This window comes from Ciconia boyciana, chromosome 33 (genome assembly GCF_034638445.1).
Source record: "Ciconia boyciana chromosome 33, ASM3463844v1, whole genome shotgun sequence".
Lineage (NCBI taxonomy): Eukaryota > Metazoa > Chordata > Aves > Ciconiiformes > Ciconiidae > Ciconia > Ciconia boyciana.
The window spans coordinates 1115661-1131668 of record NC_132966.1 but is presented as its reverse complement, the minus strand read 5'-3'; the positions used below and the strand labels follow the sequence as shown (position 1 = coordinate 1131668).

The window sequence follows — 16008 nt, the reverse complement described above, 5'->3', positions numbered from 1 at the left end:
CCCAGGCACCCATGGGACCTCCTGGGATCCCCAAACACCCATGGGACCTCCTGGGACGCCCGGGGAACCATGGGACCTCCTGGGATCCCCAAACACCCATGGGACCTCCTGGGACCTCCTGAGATCCCCAAACACCTATGGGACCTCTAGGGACCCCAGACACCCACAGGACCTCCAGGGACCCCAAACACCCATGGGACCTCCTGGGATCCCCAAACACCCATGGGACCTCCTGGGACGCCTGGGGAACCATGGGACCTCCTGGGATCCCCAAACACCCATGGGACCTCCTGGGACCTCCTGAGATCCCCAAACACCTATGGGACCTCTAGGGACCCCAGACACCCACAGGACCTCCTGGGACCCCAAACACCCATGGGACCTCCTGGGATCCCCAAACACCCATGGGACCTCCTGGGACGCCTGGGGAACCATGGGACCTCCTGGGATCCCCAAACACCTATGGGACCTCCTGGGACCTCCTGAGATCCCCAAACACCTATGGGACCTCTAGGGACCCCAAACACCCATGGGACCTCCTGGGACCCCCAGGGAGCCATGTGACCTTTTGGGACCTCCTGGGACCCCCAAACACCCACAGGACCTCCTGAGACCCCCAGGCAACCATGGGACCCCTTGGGACCACCTGTGACCCCCAAACACCCATGGGACTTTCTGGGACCCCCAGGCACCCATAGGACCTCCTGGGACCCCCAGGGAACCATGGGACCTCCTGGGGCCTCTTGGGACCCCCAGGCACCCATGGGACCTCCTGGGACTCCCGGGAAGCCATGGGACCTCCTGGGACCCCCAAACACCCACAGGACCTCCAGGGACCCCAGACACCCATAGGACCTCCTGAGATCCCCAAACACCCATGGGACCTCCTGGGACCCCCGGGCGTCCATGGGACCTCCTGGGGCCTCCTGGGACCCCCAGGCATCCATGAGACCTCCAGGCACCCCAGACACCCACAGAACCTCTTGGGACCTCCTGAGATCCCCAAACACCTGTGGGACCTCCTGGGACCCCCGGGGAACCATGGGACCTCCTGGGACCCCAGACACCCACAGGACCTCCTGGGACCCCCAGGAAACTGTGGGACCTTTTGGGACCTCCTGTGACCCCCAGGCACCCATGGGACCTCCTGGGACCTCCAGACACCCACAGGACCTCCTGGGATCCCCAAACACCTATGGGACCTCCTGGGACCTCCAGGGAACCATGGGACCTCCTGGGACCCTCAAACACCCATGGGACCTCCTGGGACCCCTGGGGAACCATGGGACCTCCTGGGACCCATAGGCCCCCCCAACCACCCAGGGGATCCCCTGAGCACTCCCAGCACCCATAGGACCCCCCAAGCACCCCAGGCCCCCTGAGCTCCCCCAGCCCCACCCCCAAGCACCCACAGCCCCCCCCATTCACCCCAGACCCCCTCAGCACCCATAGCCCCCCACAAGCACCCACAGCCCCCTGAGCACCCACAGCCCCCCAAGCACCCCAGTCCCCCTGAGCACCCTGGGGTCCCCCAAAGCTCCCCAGCCTCCCCAAGCACCCACAGCCCCCCAAGCACCCCAGACCCCTGAGCACCCTGGGGTCCCCAGAGCTTCCCCAGCCCCCCCAAGCACCCATAGCCCCCCCCAAGCACCCCACTCCCCCTGAGCACCCTGGGGTCCCCCAAAGCTCCCCCAGCCCCTCCTCCCCCCGCACCCTAACCCCCCACCCCCCAGTGACGTGCCCATCCCCCAGGCGCCTGGGCGGCGGCGGCGGAGGAGGTGGATGGGTGCTACCTGAAGGCGCTGAGCGGCTTCGTGATGGTGCTGAGCGAGGCGGGCGACATGATCTTCCTCTCCGAGAACGTCAACCGGCTCCTGGGGCTCAGCCAGGTCGGGGTGGGGGCGAGGGGCACCCCCCAACTCTGCCTGCCAGGGGTCCCGGGGCACCCATGGGTGCAGGGGGAGGGGGGGGGGGCGGATGGGCGGCTGCTTGGGTAAGGCATGGAGGGTGCTCGTGCGAGGGTGCTCGTGTGAGGGGCAGGGTGCTCGTGCGAGGGTCAGGGTGCTCGTGCGAGGGTGTGAGGGGCAGGGTGCTCGTGCGAGGGTGCTCCTGCGAGGGTGCTCGTGTCAGGGTGCTCATGCGAAGGTGCGAGGGGCAGGGTGCTCGTGTGAGGGTGCAAGGGTCAGGGTGCTCGTGCGAGGGTGCTCCTGCGAGGGTGCTCGTGCGAGGGTGTGAGGGGCAGGGTGCTCGTGTGAGGGTGCTCATGTCAGGGTGCTCGTGCGAGGGTGTGAGGGGCAGGGTGCTCGTGTGAGGGCGCTCACATGAGGGTGCTCTTGCGAGGGTGCTCGTGTCTGGGTGCTCATGCAAGCGTGCGAGGGCCAGGGTGCTCGTGTGAGGGTGCTCATGTCAGGGTGCTCGTGTGAGGGTGCTCGTGCAAGGGTCAGGGTGCTTGTGTGAGGGTCAGGGTGCTCGTGCAAGGGTCAGGGTGCTCGTGTGAGGGTGCTCGTGCGAGGGTCAGGGTGCTCGTGTCAGGGTCAGGGTGCTCGTGCAAGGGTCAGGATGCTCGTGCGAAGGTGCGAGGGGCAGGGTGCTCGTGCGAGGGTCAGGGTGCTCGTGCGAGAGTGTGAGGGTCAGGGTGCTCGTGTGAGGGTGCTCATGTCAGGGTGCTCGTGCGAGGGTGTGAGGGGCAGGGTGCTCGTGTGAGGGTCAGGGTGCTCGTGCGAGGGTGTGATGTCAGGGTGCTCGTGTGAGGGTGCAAGGGTCAGGGTGCTCGTGTGAGGGCGCTCACATGAGGGTGCTCTTGCGAGGGTGCTCGTGTCTGGGTGCTCGTGCAAGCGTGCGAGGGCCAGGGTGCTCGTGTGAGGGTCCTCATGTCAGGGTGCTCGTGCGAGGGTGCAAGGGTCAGGGTGCTCGTGTGAGGGTGCTCGTGCAAGGGTCAGGGTGCTTGTGTGAGGGTCAGGGTGCTCGTGCAAGGGTCAGGGTGCTCGTGTGAGGGTGCTCGTGCGAGGGTCAGGGTGCTCGTGCGAGGGTCAGGGTGCTCGTGTGAGGGTGCTCGTGCGAAGGTGCGAGGGGCAGGGTGCTCGTGCGAGGGTGTGAGGGTCAGGGTGCTCGTGCGAAGGTGCGAGGGGCAGGGTGCTCGTGTGAGGGTGCTCATGTCAGGGTGCTCGTGCGAGGGTGTGAGGGGCAGGGTGCTCGTGTGAGGGTGCTCGTGTGAGGGCGCTCACATGAGGGTGCTCTTGCGAGGGTGCTCGTGTCTGGGTGCTCGTGCAAGCGTGCGAGGGCCAGGGTGCTCGTGTGAGGGTGCTCATGTCAGGGTGCTCGTGTGAGGGTGCTCGTGCAAGGGTCAGGGTGCTTGTGTGAGGGTCAGGGTGCTCGTGCAAGGGTCAGGGTGCTCGTGTGAGGGTGCTCGTGGGAGGGTCAGGGTGCTCGTGCGAGGGTCAGGGTGCTCGTGTGAGGGGCAGGGTGCTCGTGTGAGGGTGCTCGTGCGAAGGTGCGAGGGGCAGGGTGCTCGTGCGAGGGTCAGGGTGCTCGTGCGAGAGTGTGAGGGTCAGGGTGCTCGTGTGAGGGTGCTCGTGTGAGGGTGCTCATGTCAGGGTGCTCGTGTGAGGGTGCAAGGGTCAGGGTGCTCGTGTGAGGGTGCTCGTGCAAGGGTCAGGGTGCTTGTGTGAGGGTCAGGGTGCTCGTGCAAGGGTCAGGGTGCTCGTGTGAGGGTGCTCGTGCGAGGGTCAGGGTGCTCGTGTCAGGGTCAGGGTGCTCGTGCAAGGGTCAGGGTGCTCGTGTGAGGGTGCTCGTGGGAGGGTCAGGGTGCTCGTGCGAGGGTCAGGGTGCTCGTGTGAGGGTGCTCGTGCGAGGGTGCAAGGGTCAGGGTGCTCGTGTGAGGGTGCTCGTGCGAGGGTGCTCGTGCAAAGGTGCAAGGGTCAGGGTGCTCGTGTCAGGGTGCTCGTGTGAGGGTGCTCGTGCGAAGGTGCGAGGGGCAGGGTGCTCGTGCGAGGGTCAGGGTGCTCGTGCGAGGGTGCTCGTGCGAGGGTGCAAGGGTCAGGGTGCTCGTGTGAGGGTGCTCGTGTGAGGGTGCTCGTGCAAAGGTGCGAGGGGCAGGGTGCTCCTGCAAGGGTGCTCGTGTCAGGGTGCTTGTGCGAAGGTGCGAGGGTCAGGGTGCTCGTGCGAGGGTGTGAGGGTCAGGGTGCTCGTGTGAGGGTGCTCATGTCAGGGTGCTTGTGCGAGGGTGCTCACGTCAGCGTGCTCGTGCAAGGGTGCTCGTGTCAGGGTACTCGTGTTACAGTGCTCACGTCAGGGTGCTCACATGAGGGTGCTCGTGTCAGGGTACTCGTGCGAGGGTGCTCATGTGAGGGTGCTCGTGTCTGGGTGCTTGTGCAAGGCTGCCCGTGCAAGGGTGGTTGTGCGAGGGTGCTCGTGCAAGGGTGCTCATGCGAGGGTGCTTGTGCGAGGGTGCTCGTGTGAGGGTGCTCGTGTCTGGGTGCTTGTGCAAGGCTGCCCATGCAAGGGTGGTTGTGTGAGGGTGCTTGTGCAAGGGTGCTTGTGCGAGGGTGCCCAGGTCAGGGTGCTCGTGTCAGGGTACTCGTGTGAGAGTGCTCGTGCAAGGGTGCCCATGTAAGGGTGCCCATGCAAGGGTGCTTGTGCGAGGGTGGTTGTGCACGGGGGCTCGTGCAAGGGCACTTGTGCAAGGCCCTGTGCGAGGGTGCTGGTGCAAGGGTGTTTGTGCAAGGGTGCTCATGCGAGGGTGCTTGTGTGAGGGGGCTTGTGTGAGGGCGCTGGTGCAAGGCCCTGTGCGAGGGTGCTGGTGCGAGGGTGCTTGTGCAAAGGTGTTTGTGCAAGGCCCCATGCGAGGGTGCTTGTGCGAGGGTGCCTATGCAAGGGTGGTTGTGTGAGGGTGCTTGTGCAAGGGTGCTCACGTGAGGGTGCTTGTGCGAGGGTGCTTGTGCAAGGGTGTTCGTGCAAGGGTGTTCATGTGAGGGTGCTCATGCGAGGGTGTTTGTGCAAGGCCCTGTGCAAGGGTGCTTGTGCGAGGGTGCTCGTGTGAGGCCCCATGCAAGGGTGCTTGTGCGAAGGTGCTTGTGTGAGGCTGTTCGTGTGGGGCTCCGCGCGAGGGTGCTCGTGCGAGGGTGCTCGTGCGAGGGTGCTCACACGAGGGTGCTCATGCGAGAGTGCTCACGCGAGGGTGCTTGCACGAGGGTGCTTGCACGAGGGTGCTCGTGCGAGGCGTGCGACACCCCCCGACCGTGTCCCCCCCGCAGCTGGAGCTGATCGGCCACAGCGTCTTCGACTTCGTGCACCCCTGTGACCACGAGGAGCTGCAGGACGTGCTCAGCCCCCGGCAGGGTGAGACCCCCGGGCCCCCCAAACACCCCTGGGACCCCCCAGCGCCCCTGGGACCCCCCCAAACACCCCTACCCCCCAGCATTTCTGGGAACCCCCAAACACCCTTGGGACCCCCCCCAAACACCTCTGCCCCCCAGCACCCCTGGGTCTCCTGGGACCCCCAAACACCCCTGGGACCCCCCAGCGCCCCTGGGACCCCCCCAAACACCCCTACCCCCCCCAGCACCCCTGGGAACCCCCAAACACCCTTGGGACGCCCCCCAAACACCTCTGCCCCCCAACACCCCTGGGTCTCCCTGAGACCCCCAAACACCCCTACCCCCCCAGCACCCCTGGGAACCCCCAAACACCCTTGGGACCCCCCAAACACCTCTGCCCCCAGCACCCCTGGGACCCCCAAATACCCTTGGGAACCCCCAGCACCCCTGGGACCCCCAAACACCCCTGGGACCCCCAGCACCCCTGGGTCTCCCTGGGACCCTCCCAAACACCCCTACCCCCCCAGCACCTCTGGGAGCCCCCAAAACAGCCCTGGGACCCCCCCAACACCTCTGCCCCCCAGCACCCCTGGGTCTCCCTGGGACCCCCAAACACCCCTGGGACTCCCCAGCGCCCCTGGGACCCCCAAACACTCCTACCCCCCCCAGCATCCCTGGGAACCCCCAAACACCCTTGGGACCCCCCAAACACCTCGGCCCCCCCAGCACCCCTGGGACCCCCAAATACCCTTGGGACCCCCAGCACCCCTGGGTCTCCCTGGGACCCTCCCAAACACCCCTACCCCCCCAGCACCCCTGGGAGCCCCCAAAACAGCCCTGGGACCCCCCCAACACCTCTGCCCCCCAGCACCCCTGGGTCTCCCTAGGACCCCCAAAAACCCCTGGGACCCCCTCCAGCACCCTCCAAGGATCCCCAGAACCCCTGGGACCCCCCCAAACACCCCTGGGACCCCCAAACACCTCTGGAACCCCTCTAGTGCCCCCCAGCACCCCTGGGACCCCCCAAACACCCCTGGGACCCCCTCCAGCACCTCTGGGTCTCCCTGGGACCCCCCAAGCCCCACCCCGGACCCCCAGCCCCTCCTGACCGTGGGCCCCCCCCAGCGGTGCCGCGGCGGCGGGGGGAGCGCTCGGGGCGCAGCTTCTCCCTGCGGATGAAGAGCACCCTGACGGGGCGCGGGCGGTGCCTGAACCTCAAGGCGGCCTCCTGGAAGGTGGGGGACATGGGGGACATGGGGGACATGGGGACATGGGGACATGGGGACATGAGGGACGTGGGATGTGGGGGACATGGGGACATGGGGACATGGGGACATGGGGGGACATGGGGACATGAGGGGACGTGGGGGATGTGGGGGATGTGGGGGGACATGGGGACATGGGGGGACATGGGGGACATGGGGACATGGGGACATGGGGACATGAGGGACGTGGGGATGTGGGACATGGGGGACATGGGGACATGGGGGACACAGGGACATGGGGGACATGGGGACATGGGGACATGGGGGACGTGGGGACATGGGGACATGGGGGATGTGGGGGACATGGGGACATGGGGACATGGGGATATGGGGGTGTGGGGGACATGGAGACATGGGGGACATGGGACATGGGGGACATGGGGATATGGGGGTGTGGGGGACATGGGGACATGGGGACATGGGGACATGAGGGGATGTGGGGACATGAGGGACGTGGGGATGTGGGGATGTGGGGGACATGGGGACATGGGGGACACAGGACATGGGAGATGTGGGGACATGGGGACATGGGGATGTGGGGGGACACGGGGACATGGGGATATAGAGGTGTGGGGAGACATGGGGACATGGGGACATGGGGACATGAGGGACGTGGGACATGAGGGACGGGGGATGTGGGGATGTGGGGACATGGGGACATGGGGGACACAGGACATGGGGGATGTGGGGACATGGGGACATGGGGACATGGGGATGTGGGGGACATGGGGACATGGGGACATGGGGATATGGGGGTGTGGGGGACATGAGACATGGGGAGATGTGGGGACATGGGACATGGGGATATGGGGACATGAGGGACGTGGGACATGAGGACGTGGGGATGTGGGGATGTGGGGACATGGGGACATGGGGACACAGGGACATGGGGGATGTGGGGACATGGGACATGGGACATGGGAGATGTGGGGGACATGACATGGGGACATGGGGATATGGGGGTGTGGGGGACATGGGGACATGGGGACATGGGGACATGAGGGACGTGGGGACATGAGGACGTGGGGATGTGGGGGATGTGGGGAGACATGGGGACATGGGGGGACACAGGGACATGGGGGACATGGGGACATAGGAGATGTGGGGGACATGGGGGACATGGGGACATGGGGATGTGGGGACACGAGACATGGGGAGACATGGGGGACATGGGGACATGGGGACATGGGGGACATGGGGACATGAGGATGTGGGGAGATGTGGGGACATGGGGACATGGGGAGACACAGGGACATGGGGAGACATGGGACATGGGGATGTGGGGGACACGGGACATGGGGGACATGGGGACATGAGGACGTGGGGATGTGGGGGACATGGGGACATGGGGGTGTGGGGGACATATGGGGACATGGGGACATGGGGATGTGGGGACATGGGGACATGATATGGGGGGTGTGGGGGGACATGGAGACATGGGGGACATGGGGGACATGGGGGATGTGGGGGACATGGGGGACATGGGGACATGGGGGACATGGGGACATGGGGACATGGGGGATGTGGGGGGACATGGGGACATGGGGATATGGGGGTGTGGGGGGACATGGAGACATGGGGGACATGGGGACATGGGGGATGTGGGGGACATGGGGGACATGGGGACATGGGGGGGACATGGGGACATGGGGACATGGGGATGTGGGGGGACATGGGGGACATGGGGACATGGGGGACATGGGGACATGGGGACATGGGGGATGTGGGGGGGCACGGGGACACATGGGGACATGGGGGGGGTAGGGAGGACACGGGCGTGACAGGGGGACACAGGGACAGGGGGACACAGAGCAATGGGGGGGGCAGGCTGATGTCTGGGGCCACCCTGAAAAGGGGGGCCACGGCGGGGGGGACAACGACACACACGGGGGACACCCCCCCACGAGGGGGTGGCGGGGGGTCCGTAGGGGTCCCCCAACGTCGTCCCCCCCAGGTGCTGCACTGGGCGGGGCACATGCGCTCGTGCGCGGGGGCCGGGGGGGGGGACCCCCCCCTGCGCTGCCTGGTGCTGATCTGCGAGGCCATCCCCCACCCGGGGGCCATCGAGACCCCCCTGGGCTCCGGCACCGTCCTCAGCCGCCACTCCATGGACATGAAGTTCACCTACTGCGACGACAGGTCGGGGTGCCCCCCGAACCCCCAAACCCCCCCCAAAATCCCCACCCTCCGAACCCCGGCACCCTCAGGACCCCAGCAACCAACCCCCCCCAACCCTGCAGTACCCCGGCCCCCATGCAGACACCCAGCACCCTGACTCCCCAGCCCCCGAACCCCAAAACTCACCCCCCGAACCCCTGCCCCCCGGCACCCTGACCCCCCAGTCCCCGAACCCCAAAACTCACCCACCCCCTGAATCCCTGCCCCCCCAGCCCCTGAACCCCAAAACTCACCCACCCCTGAATCCCTGCCCCCCAGCACCCTGAACCCCAAAACTCACCCCCTGAACCCCTGCCCCCGGCACCCTGACCCCCCTGCCCCTGAACCCCAAAACTCACCCCCCGAACCCCTGCCCCCCGGCACCCTGACCCCCAGCCCCTGAACCCCAAAACTCACCCCCCCGAGCCCCTGCCCCCCGGCACCCTGACCCCCCTGCCCCCTGAACCCCAAAACTCACCCACCCCCTGAATCCCTGCCCCCCAGCACCCTGAACCCCAAAACTCACCCCCCGAACCCCTGCCCCCGGCACCCTGACCCCCAGCCCCCTGAACCCCAAAACTCACCCAGCCCCCGAACCCCTGCCCCCGGCACTCTGACCCCCAGCCCCCTGAACCCCAAAACTCACCCCCCCGAACCCCTGCCCCCCTGAACCCTTGCCCCCCAGCACCCTGACCCCCCGCCCCTGAACCCCAAAACTCACCCACCCCCTGAATCCCTGCCCCCCCAGCCCCTGAACCCCAAAACTCACCCAGCCCCCGAACCCCTGCCCCCGGCACCCTGACCCCCCGCCCCTGAACCCCAAAACTCACCCACCCCCTGAATCCCTGCCCCCCAGCACCCTGACCCCCCAGCCCCTGAACCCCAAACCCTTTAGACCTTGCCCCCCACCCCAGGACCCCCAGCACCCCAAGAGCCCCCCAGGCCCCTCTTGGGTCCCCCTCGACCCCATAAGTGCCCCCAAGACCCCTTAGGGGCACTCCAGCACCCCATAGGGCCTCCCCAGCACCCCATAGGGCCCCCAGCACCCCATAGGGCCCCCAGCCCTCCCCAGCACCCCAAGAGCTCCCCCGGACCTTCTTGGGGCCCCCTCAACCCCATAAGTGCCCCCCAAGACCCCTTAGGGGCACCCCAAGACACCTTAGGGGCCCCCCAGCACCCTATAGGACCCCCCCGGGACCCCATAGGGCGCCCCAGACTCCTCCAGGCCCCCAAGATCCCCCCAGGCCCCTCTTGGGGCCCCCTCGACCCCATAAGTGCCCCCAAGACCCCTTAGGAGCACCCCAGGAGACCTTAGGGCCCCCCAGCACCCCATAGGGCCCCCCAGGACCCCATAGGGCCCCCAGCCCTCCCCAGCACCCCAAGAGCCCCCCAGGACCTTCTTGGGTCCCCCTCGACCCCATAAGTGCCCCCCAAGACCCCTTAGGGGCACCCCAGGACACCATAGGGCCCCCAGCACCCCATAGGACCCCCAGGACCCCATAGGGCCCCCAGACCCCTCCAGGCCCCCAAGTGCCCCCCAGGCCCCTCTTGGGGCCCCCCTCGGGGCTCCTCAACCCCATAAGTGCCCCCAAGACCCCTTAGGGGCACTCCAGCACCCCATAGGGCCCCCAGCACCCCATAGGGCCCCCCAGGACCCCATAGGGCCCCCAGCCCTCCCCAGCACCCCAAGAGCCCCCAGGACCTTCTTGGGGCCCCCTTGACCCCATAAGTGCCCCCAAGACCCCTTAGGAGCACCCCAGGACACCATAGGGGCCCCCCAGCACCCTATAGGGCCCCCCCAGGACCCCATAGGGCCCCCCCAAGGGGCTCTCCCGGGGACGGGGAGGGGGGGTCCCCCTCGGCGAGCCCCGGGGGGCCCGGCTGAGTCGGGGTGCGCAGGATCGGGGAGGTGGCGGGGTACAGCCCCGAGGAGCTGCTCGGCTGCTCCCTCTACGAGTACGTCCACGCCCTCGACTCCGACACCCTCAGCAGAAGCGTGCACACCCGTGAGTGCCCCCCAAAACCCCCCCGGCACCCCAATATCCCCCTGGGAACCCCAACAACCCCCTGGGAACCCCAACATCCTCCCTGCACCCCAATATCCCCCTGGGAACCCCAAAACCCCCTGGGAACTCCAAAAACCCCCTGGGAACCCCACCAACCCCCTGGGAACCCCAGCACCCTCCCCTGCGCCCCAAAAACCCCGCACGAACCCCAACATCCTCCTGGGAACCCCCAAAACCCCATGGGAACCCCAACATCCTCCCGGCACCCCAATATCCCCCTGGGAACCCCAACATCCCCTGGGAACCCCAACAACCCCTGGGAACCCCAGCACCCCCCTGCACCCCAATATCCCCCTGGGAACCCCAACACCCCCTGGGAACCCCAGCACACCCCCTGCGCCCCAAAAACCCCGCACGAACCCCAACATCCTCCTGGGAACCCCAACAAACCCCTGGGAACCCCAACATCCTCCCTGCACCCCAATATCCCCTGGGAACCCCAACATCCTCCTGGGAACCCCAACACCCCCTGGGAACCCCAGCACCCCCTGCACCCCAATATCCCCTGGGAACCCCAACACTCCCCTGGGAACCCCAGCACCCCCTGCACCCCAACAGCACCCTGGGAACCCCAACATCCCCCTGCACCCCTGAGCACCCCAATATCCCCTGGGAACCCCAAAACTCCTGGGAACCCCAACATCCTCCCTGCACCCCAATATCCCCTGGGAACCCCAACACCCCCTGGGAACCCCAGCACCCCCTGCACCCCAACAGCACCCTGGGAACCCCAACATCCTCCCTGCACCCCAATATCCCCCTGGGAACCCCAACAACCCGCTGGGAACCCCAGCACACCCCACTGGGAACCCCAGCACCCCCTGCACCCCAATATCCCCTGGGAACCCCAACACTCCCTGGGAACCCCAGCACCCCCTGCACCCCAACAGCACCCTGGGAACCCCAACATCCCCCTGCACCCCTGAGCACCCCAATATCCCCCTGGGAACCCCCAAAACTCCCTGGGAACCCCAACATCCTCCCTGCACCCCAATATCCCCTGGGAACCCCAACAACCTCCTGGGAACCCCAACAACCCCTGGGAACCCCAACATCCCCTGCACTGCACCCCAATATCCCCCTGGGAACCCCAACATCCTCCCTGCACCCCAATATCCCCTGGGAACCCCAACATCCTCCTGGGAACCCCAACACCCCCTGGGAACCCCAGCACCCCCCTGCACCCCAATATCCCCCTGGGAACCCCAACACTCCCTGGGAACCCCAGCACCCCCCCTGCACCCCAACAGCACCCTGGGAACCCCAACATCCCCCTGCACCCCTGGGCACCCCAATATCCCCTGGGAACCCCAAAACTCCCTGGGAACCCCAACATCCTCCCTGCACCCCAATATCCCCCTGGGAACCCCAACAACCCCTGGGAACTCCAAAACCCCTGGGAACCCCAAACCCCATGGGAACCCCAACATCCTCCCTGCACCCCAATATCCCCTGGGAACCCCAACATCCTCCTGGGAACCCCAACAACCCCTGGGAACCCCAACATCCTGCACCCCAATATCCCCCTGGGAACCCCAACACCCCTGGGAACCCCAGCACCCCCTGCAATTCAACAGCACCCTGGGGACCCCAACATCCTCCCTGCACCCCAATATCCCCTGGGAACCCCAACACCCCTGGGAACCCCAGCACACCCCCGGCGCCCCAAAAACCCACACGAACCCCAACATCCCCTGGGAACCCCAACAACCCCTGGGAACCCCAACATCCTCCCTGCACCCCAATATCCCCTGGGAACCCCAACATCCTCCTGGGAACCCCAACAACCCCTGGGAACCCCAGCACCCCCCAGCGCCCCAAAAACCCTGCACGAACCCCAAGGTCCTCATGGGAACCCCAAAAACCCCTGGGAACCCCAGCACCCCCCTGCACCCCAATATCCCCTGGGAACCCCAACACTCCCCTGGGAACCCCAGCACCCCCTGCGCCCCAAAACCCTGCACGAACCCCAAGGTCCTCATGGGAACCCCAAAAACCCCTGGGAACCCCAGCACCCCCTGCACCCAAAAACCCCGCATGAACCCCAACATCCTCCTGGGAACCCCAACAACCCCCCGGGGACCCCAAAATCCTCCCTGCACCCCAATATCCCCTGGGAGCCCCAACATCCTCCTGGGAACCCCAAAACCCCCTGGGAACCCCAACATCCCCCTGCACCCCTGGGCACCCCAATATCCCCCTGGGTCACCCCTGGGCACCCCAAATTTCCCTCTGGGCACCCCTGGGCACCCCAATATCCCCCTGGGTCATCCCTGGGGTACCCTAACATCCCCTGGGCACCCCAACATCCCCTATGGACACCCCTGAGCACCCCAATATCCCCCTGGGTCACCCCTGGGCACCCCAAATTTCCCTCTGGGCACCCCTGGGCACCCCAATATCCCCTGGGTCACCCCTGGGGTACCCTGACATCCCCCGGGCACCCCAACATCCCCTCTGGGCACCCCAATATCCCCTATGGACACCCCTGGGCACCCCAACATCCCCTCTGGACACCCCTGAGCACCCCAATATCCCCTGGAGCACCCCTGGGCACCCTGACATCCCCTAGGCACCCCAATATCCCCTCTGGGCACCCCTGGGCACCCCAATATCCCCCTGGGTCACCCCTGGGGTACCCTAACATCCCCCGGGCACCCCAACATCCCCTATGGACACCCCTGAGAACCCCAATATCCCCTGGGTCACCCCTAGTGTACCCTGACATCCCCCCGGGCACCCCAACATCCCCTCTGGGCACCCCAATATCCCCTATGGACACCCCTGGGCACCCCAACATCCCCTATGGACACCCCTGAGCACCCCAATATCCCCCTGGGTCACCCCTGGGCACCCCAACATCCCCTCTGGGCACCCCTGGGCACCCCAATATCCCCCTGGGTCACCCCTGGGGTACCCTAACATCCCCCGGGCACCCCAACATCCCCTCTGGGCACCCCAATATCCCCTATGGACACCCCTGGGCACCCCAACATCCCCTATGGACACCCCTGAGCACCCCAATATCCCCTGGGTCACCCCTGGGCACCCCAAATTTCCCTCTGGGCACCCCTGGGCACCCCAATACCCCCTGGGTCACCCCTGGGGTACCCTAACATCCCCTGGGCACCCCAATATCCCCTATGGACACCCGTGGGCACCCCAACATCCCCTATGGACACCCGTGGGCACCTCAGTATTGCCCCTATCTCCCTCTGGGCACCCCAACGCCACCCTCCCTCGGGCACCCCGACCCCTCCCGGGTCACCCGTGGGGTGGTGGCCCCCACAGTGCTGAGCAAGGGACAGGCGGTGACGAGCCAGTACCGGTTCCTGGCCAAGCGCGGGGGGTTCCTGTGGGCGCAGACCCAGGCCACCGTCATCGCCAACAGCCGCAGCGCCCAGCCCGAGGGCATCGTCTGCCTCCACTTCGTCCTCAGGTGGGGGACGCGGGGGACACGGGGGACAGGGGACACGGGGGACACAGGGACATGGGGGGCATGGGGACACGGGGACACGAGGGGACATGGGGACACGGGGGACACAGGGGACACAGGGACATGGGGGACATTGGGGGACATGGGGGACATGGGGACATGGGGTGTCATGGGGGACACGGGGACATGGGGCAACATGGGGACACGGGGGACATGGGGACATGAGGACACGGGGAGACGGGGGACAGGGCGACACGGGGGACACAGGGACATGGGGGACATGGGGACACAGGGACATGGGGACACACGGGGGACATGGGGCGACATGAGGACATGGGGGACATGGGGACATGAGGACATGGGGAGAGACGGGGGACATGGGGACACGGGGGACACAGGGACATGGGGGACACGGGGACATGGGGGGACATGGGGCGACATGAGGACACGGGGGACAGGGGACATGAGGACACGGGGAGACAGGGGGACATGGGGACATGGGGGACACAGGGGACATGGGGGACATGGGGACATGAGGGGACACGGGGGACATGGGGGACACAGGGGGGACATGAGGTGACATGGGGACACGGGGGACATGGGGACATGAGGACACAGGGGAGACGGGGAGACACGGGGACATGGGGGACACGGGGGACATGGGAGGACATGGGGACATGAGAGGACACGGGGGACACGGGGGACACAGGGACACGGAGGGGCAAGGGGGACATGGGGACATGGGGGACATGGGGACACTGGGGACATGGGGACATGGGTACATGGGGACATGGGGGACATGGGGACACGGGGGAGATGGGGGACATGGGGACATGGGGACATGGGGACACACGGGGACACGGGGGACAAGGGGACATGGGGACACACAGGGGGACACAGGGACATGGGGGACATGGGGACATGGGGACACACGGGGGACATAGGGACATGGGGGACATGGGGACATGGGGACACGGGGAGATGGGGGACACGGGGACACGGGGACATGGGGACACACGGGGGACATGGGGACACGGGGGACATGGGGGGACAGGGACACGGGCCCTCTGCGCAGCGTTGGGTGCCCACGGGGTGTTGGTGCTGCGTAAGTGGTGCTTGGGGGGGGCAGCACCCCAAAACTCAGCCCCGAACCTGGTGACCAGGGGGTTGGCACCCCATAGTCGGTGTCTGGGGGGGGCAGCACCCCAAATCTCGCACCCCGTGCCGGGGGTGTGCACCCCATAAATGGTGCCTGGGGGGCAGCACCCCAAATCTCAGCCCCTGTACCCTGTGCTTGGGGGGGGTCAGCACCCCAAATCTCGCACCCCATGCTTAGCGGGGGTTGGCACCCCATAAATGGTGCTTGGGGGGCAGCACCCCAAATCTCGCACCCCGTGCCCAGTGCTGGGGGGTCCGTCCCCCCTCGCCAGCCCACGCGGGGCTGACGGCCCCCCCACAGCCGCGTGGAGCAGCGGGGGGTGGTGCTGTCGCTGGAGCAGACCCAAGGCCGGGGTGAGGGGCGCCGCCTGCCCCCCCCCGCCCCCGGCCCCGACACCCCCGACGCCGTCCTCAACCTCAGCCTCGGTGGGCACCGGTTGCGGCAAACTGGGAGCACTGGGAGGGGGCGATGTGGCTCTGGGAGGGGGCACTGAGAGGTGGGGGGCACTGGGAGCACTGGGAGGGGCGATGTGGCACTGGGAGGGGGCACTGAGAGGTGGGGGGCACTGGGAGCACTGGGAGGGGCGATGTGGCACTGGGAGGGGCACTGG

At 66.9% G+C, this 16008-nt stretch overlaps 1 protein-coding gene across 1 annotated transcript in view; it reads left to right on the top strand.

The window, feature by feature from the left end:
• HIF3A (hypoxia inducible factor 3 subunit alpha) overlaps positions 1-16008 on the top strand; it is a 30532-nt gene that overhangs the window by 12870 nt on the left and 1654 nt on the right. Inside the window, exons 3-9 of the mRNA XM_072848730.1 lie at positions 1753-1889; positions 5253-5337; positions 6441-6550; positions 8535-8719; positions 10637-10743; positions 14095-14242; positions 15699-15823. Coding sequence (XP_072704831.1) covers positions 1753-1889; positions 5253-5337; positions 6441-6550; positions 8535-8719; positions 10637-10743; positions 14095-14242; positions 15699-15823 — 897 coding nt within the window. The remainder of the gene's footprint in view (positions 1-1752; positions 1890-5252; positions 5338-6440; positions 6551-8534; positions 8720-10636; positions 10744-14094; positions 14243-15698; positions 15824-16008) is intronic.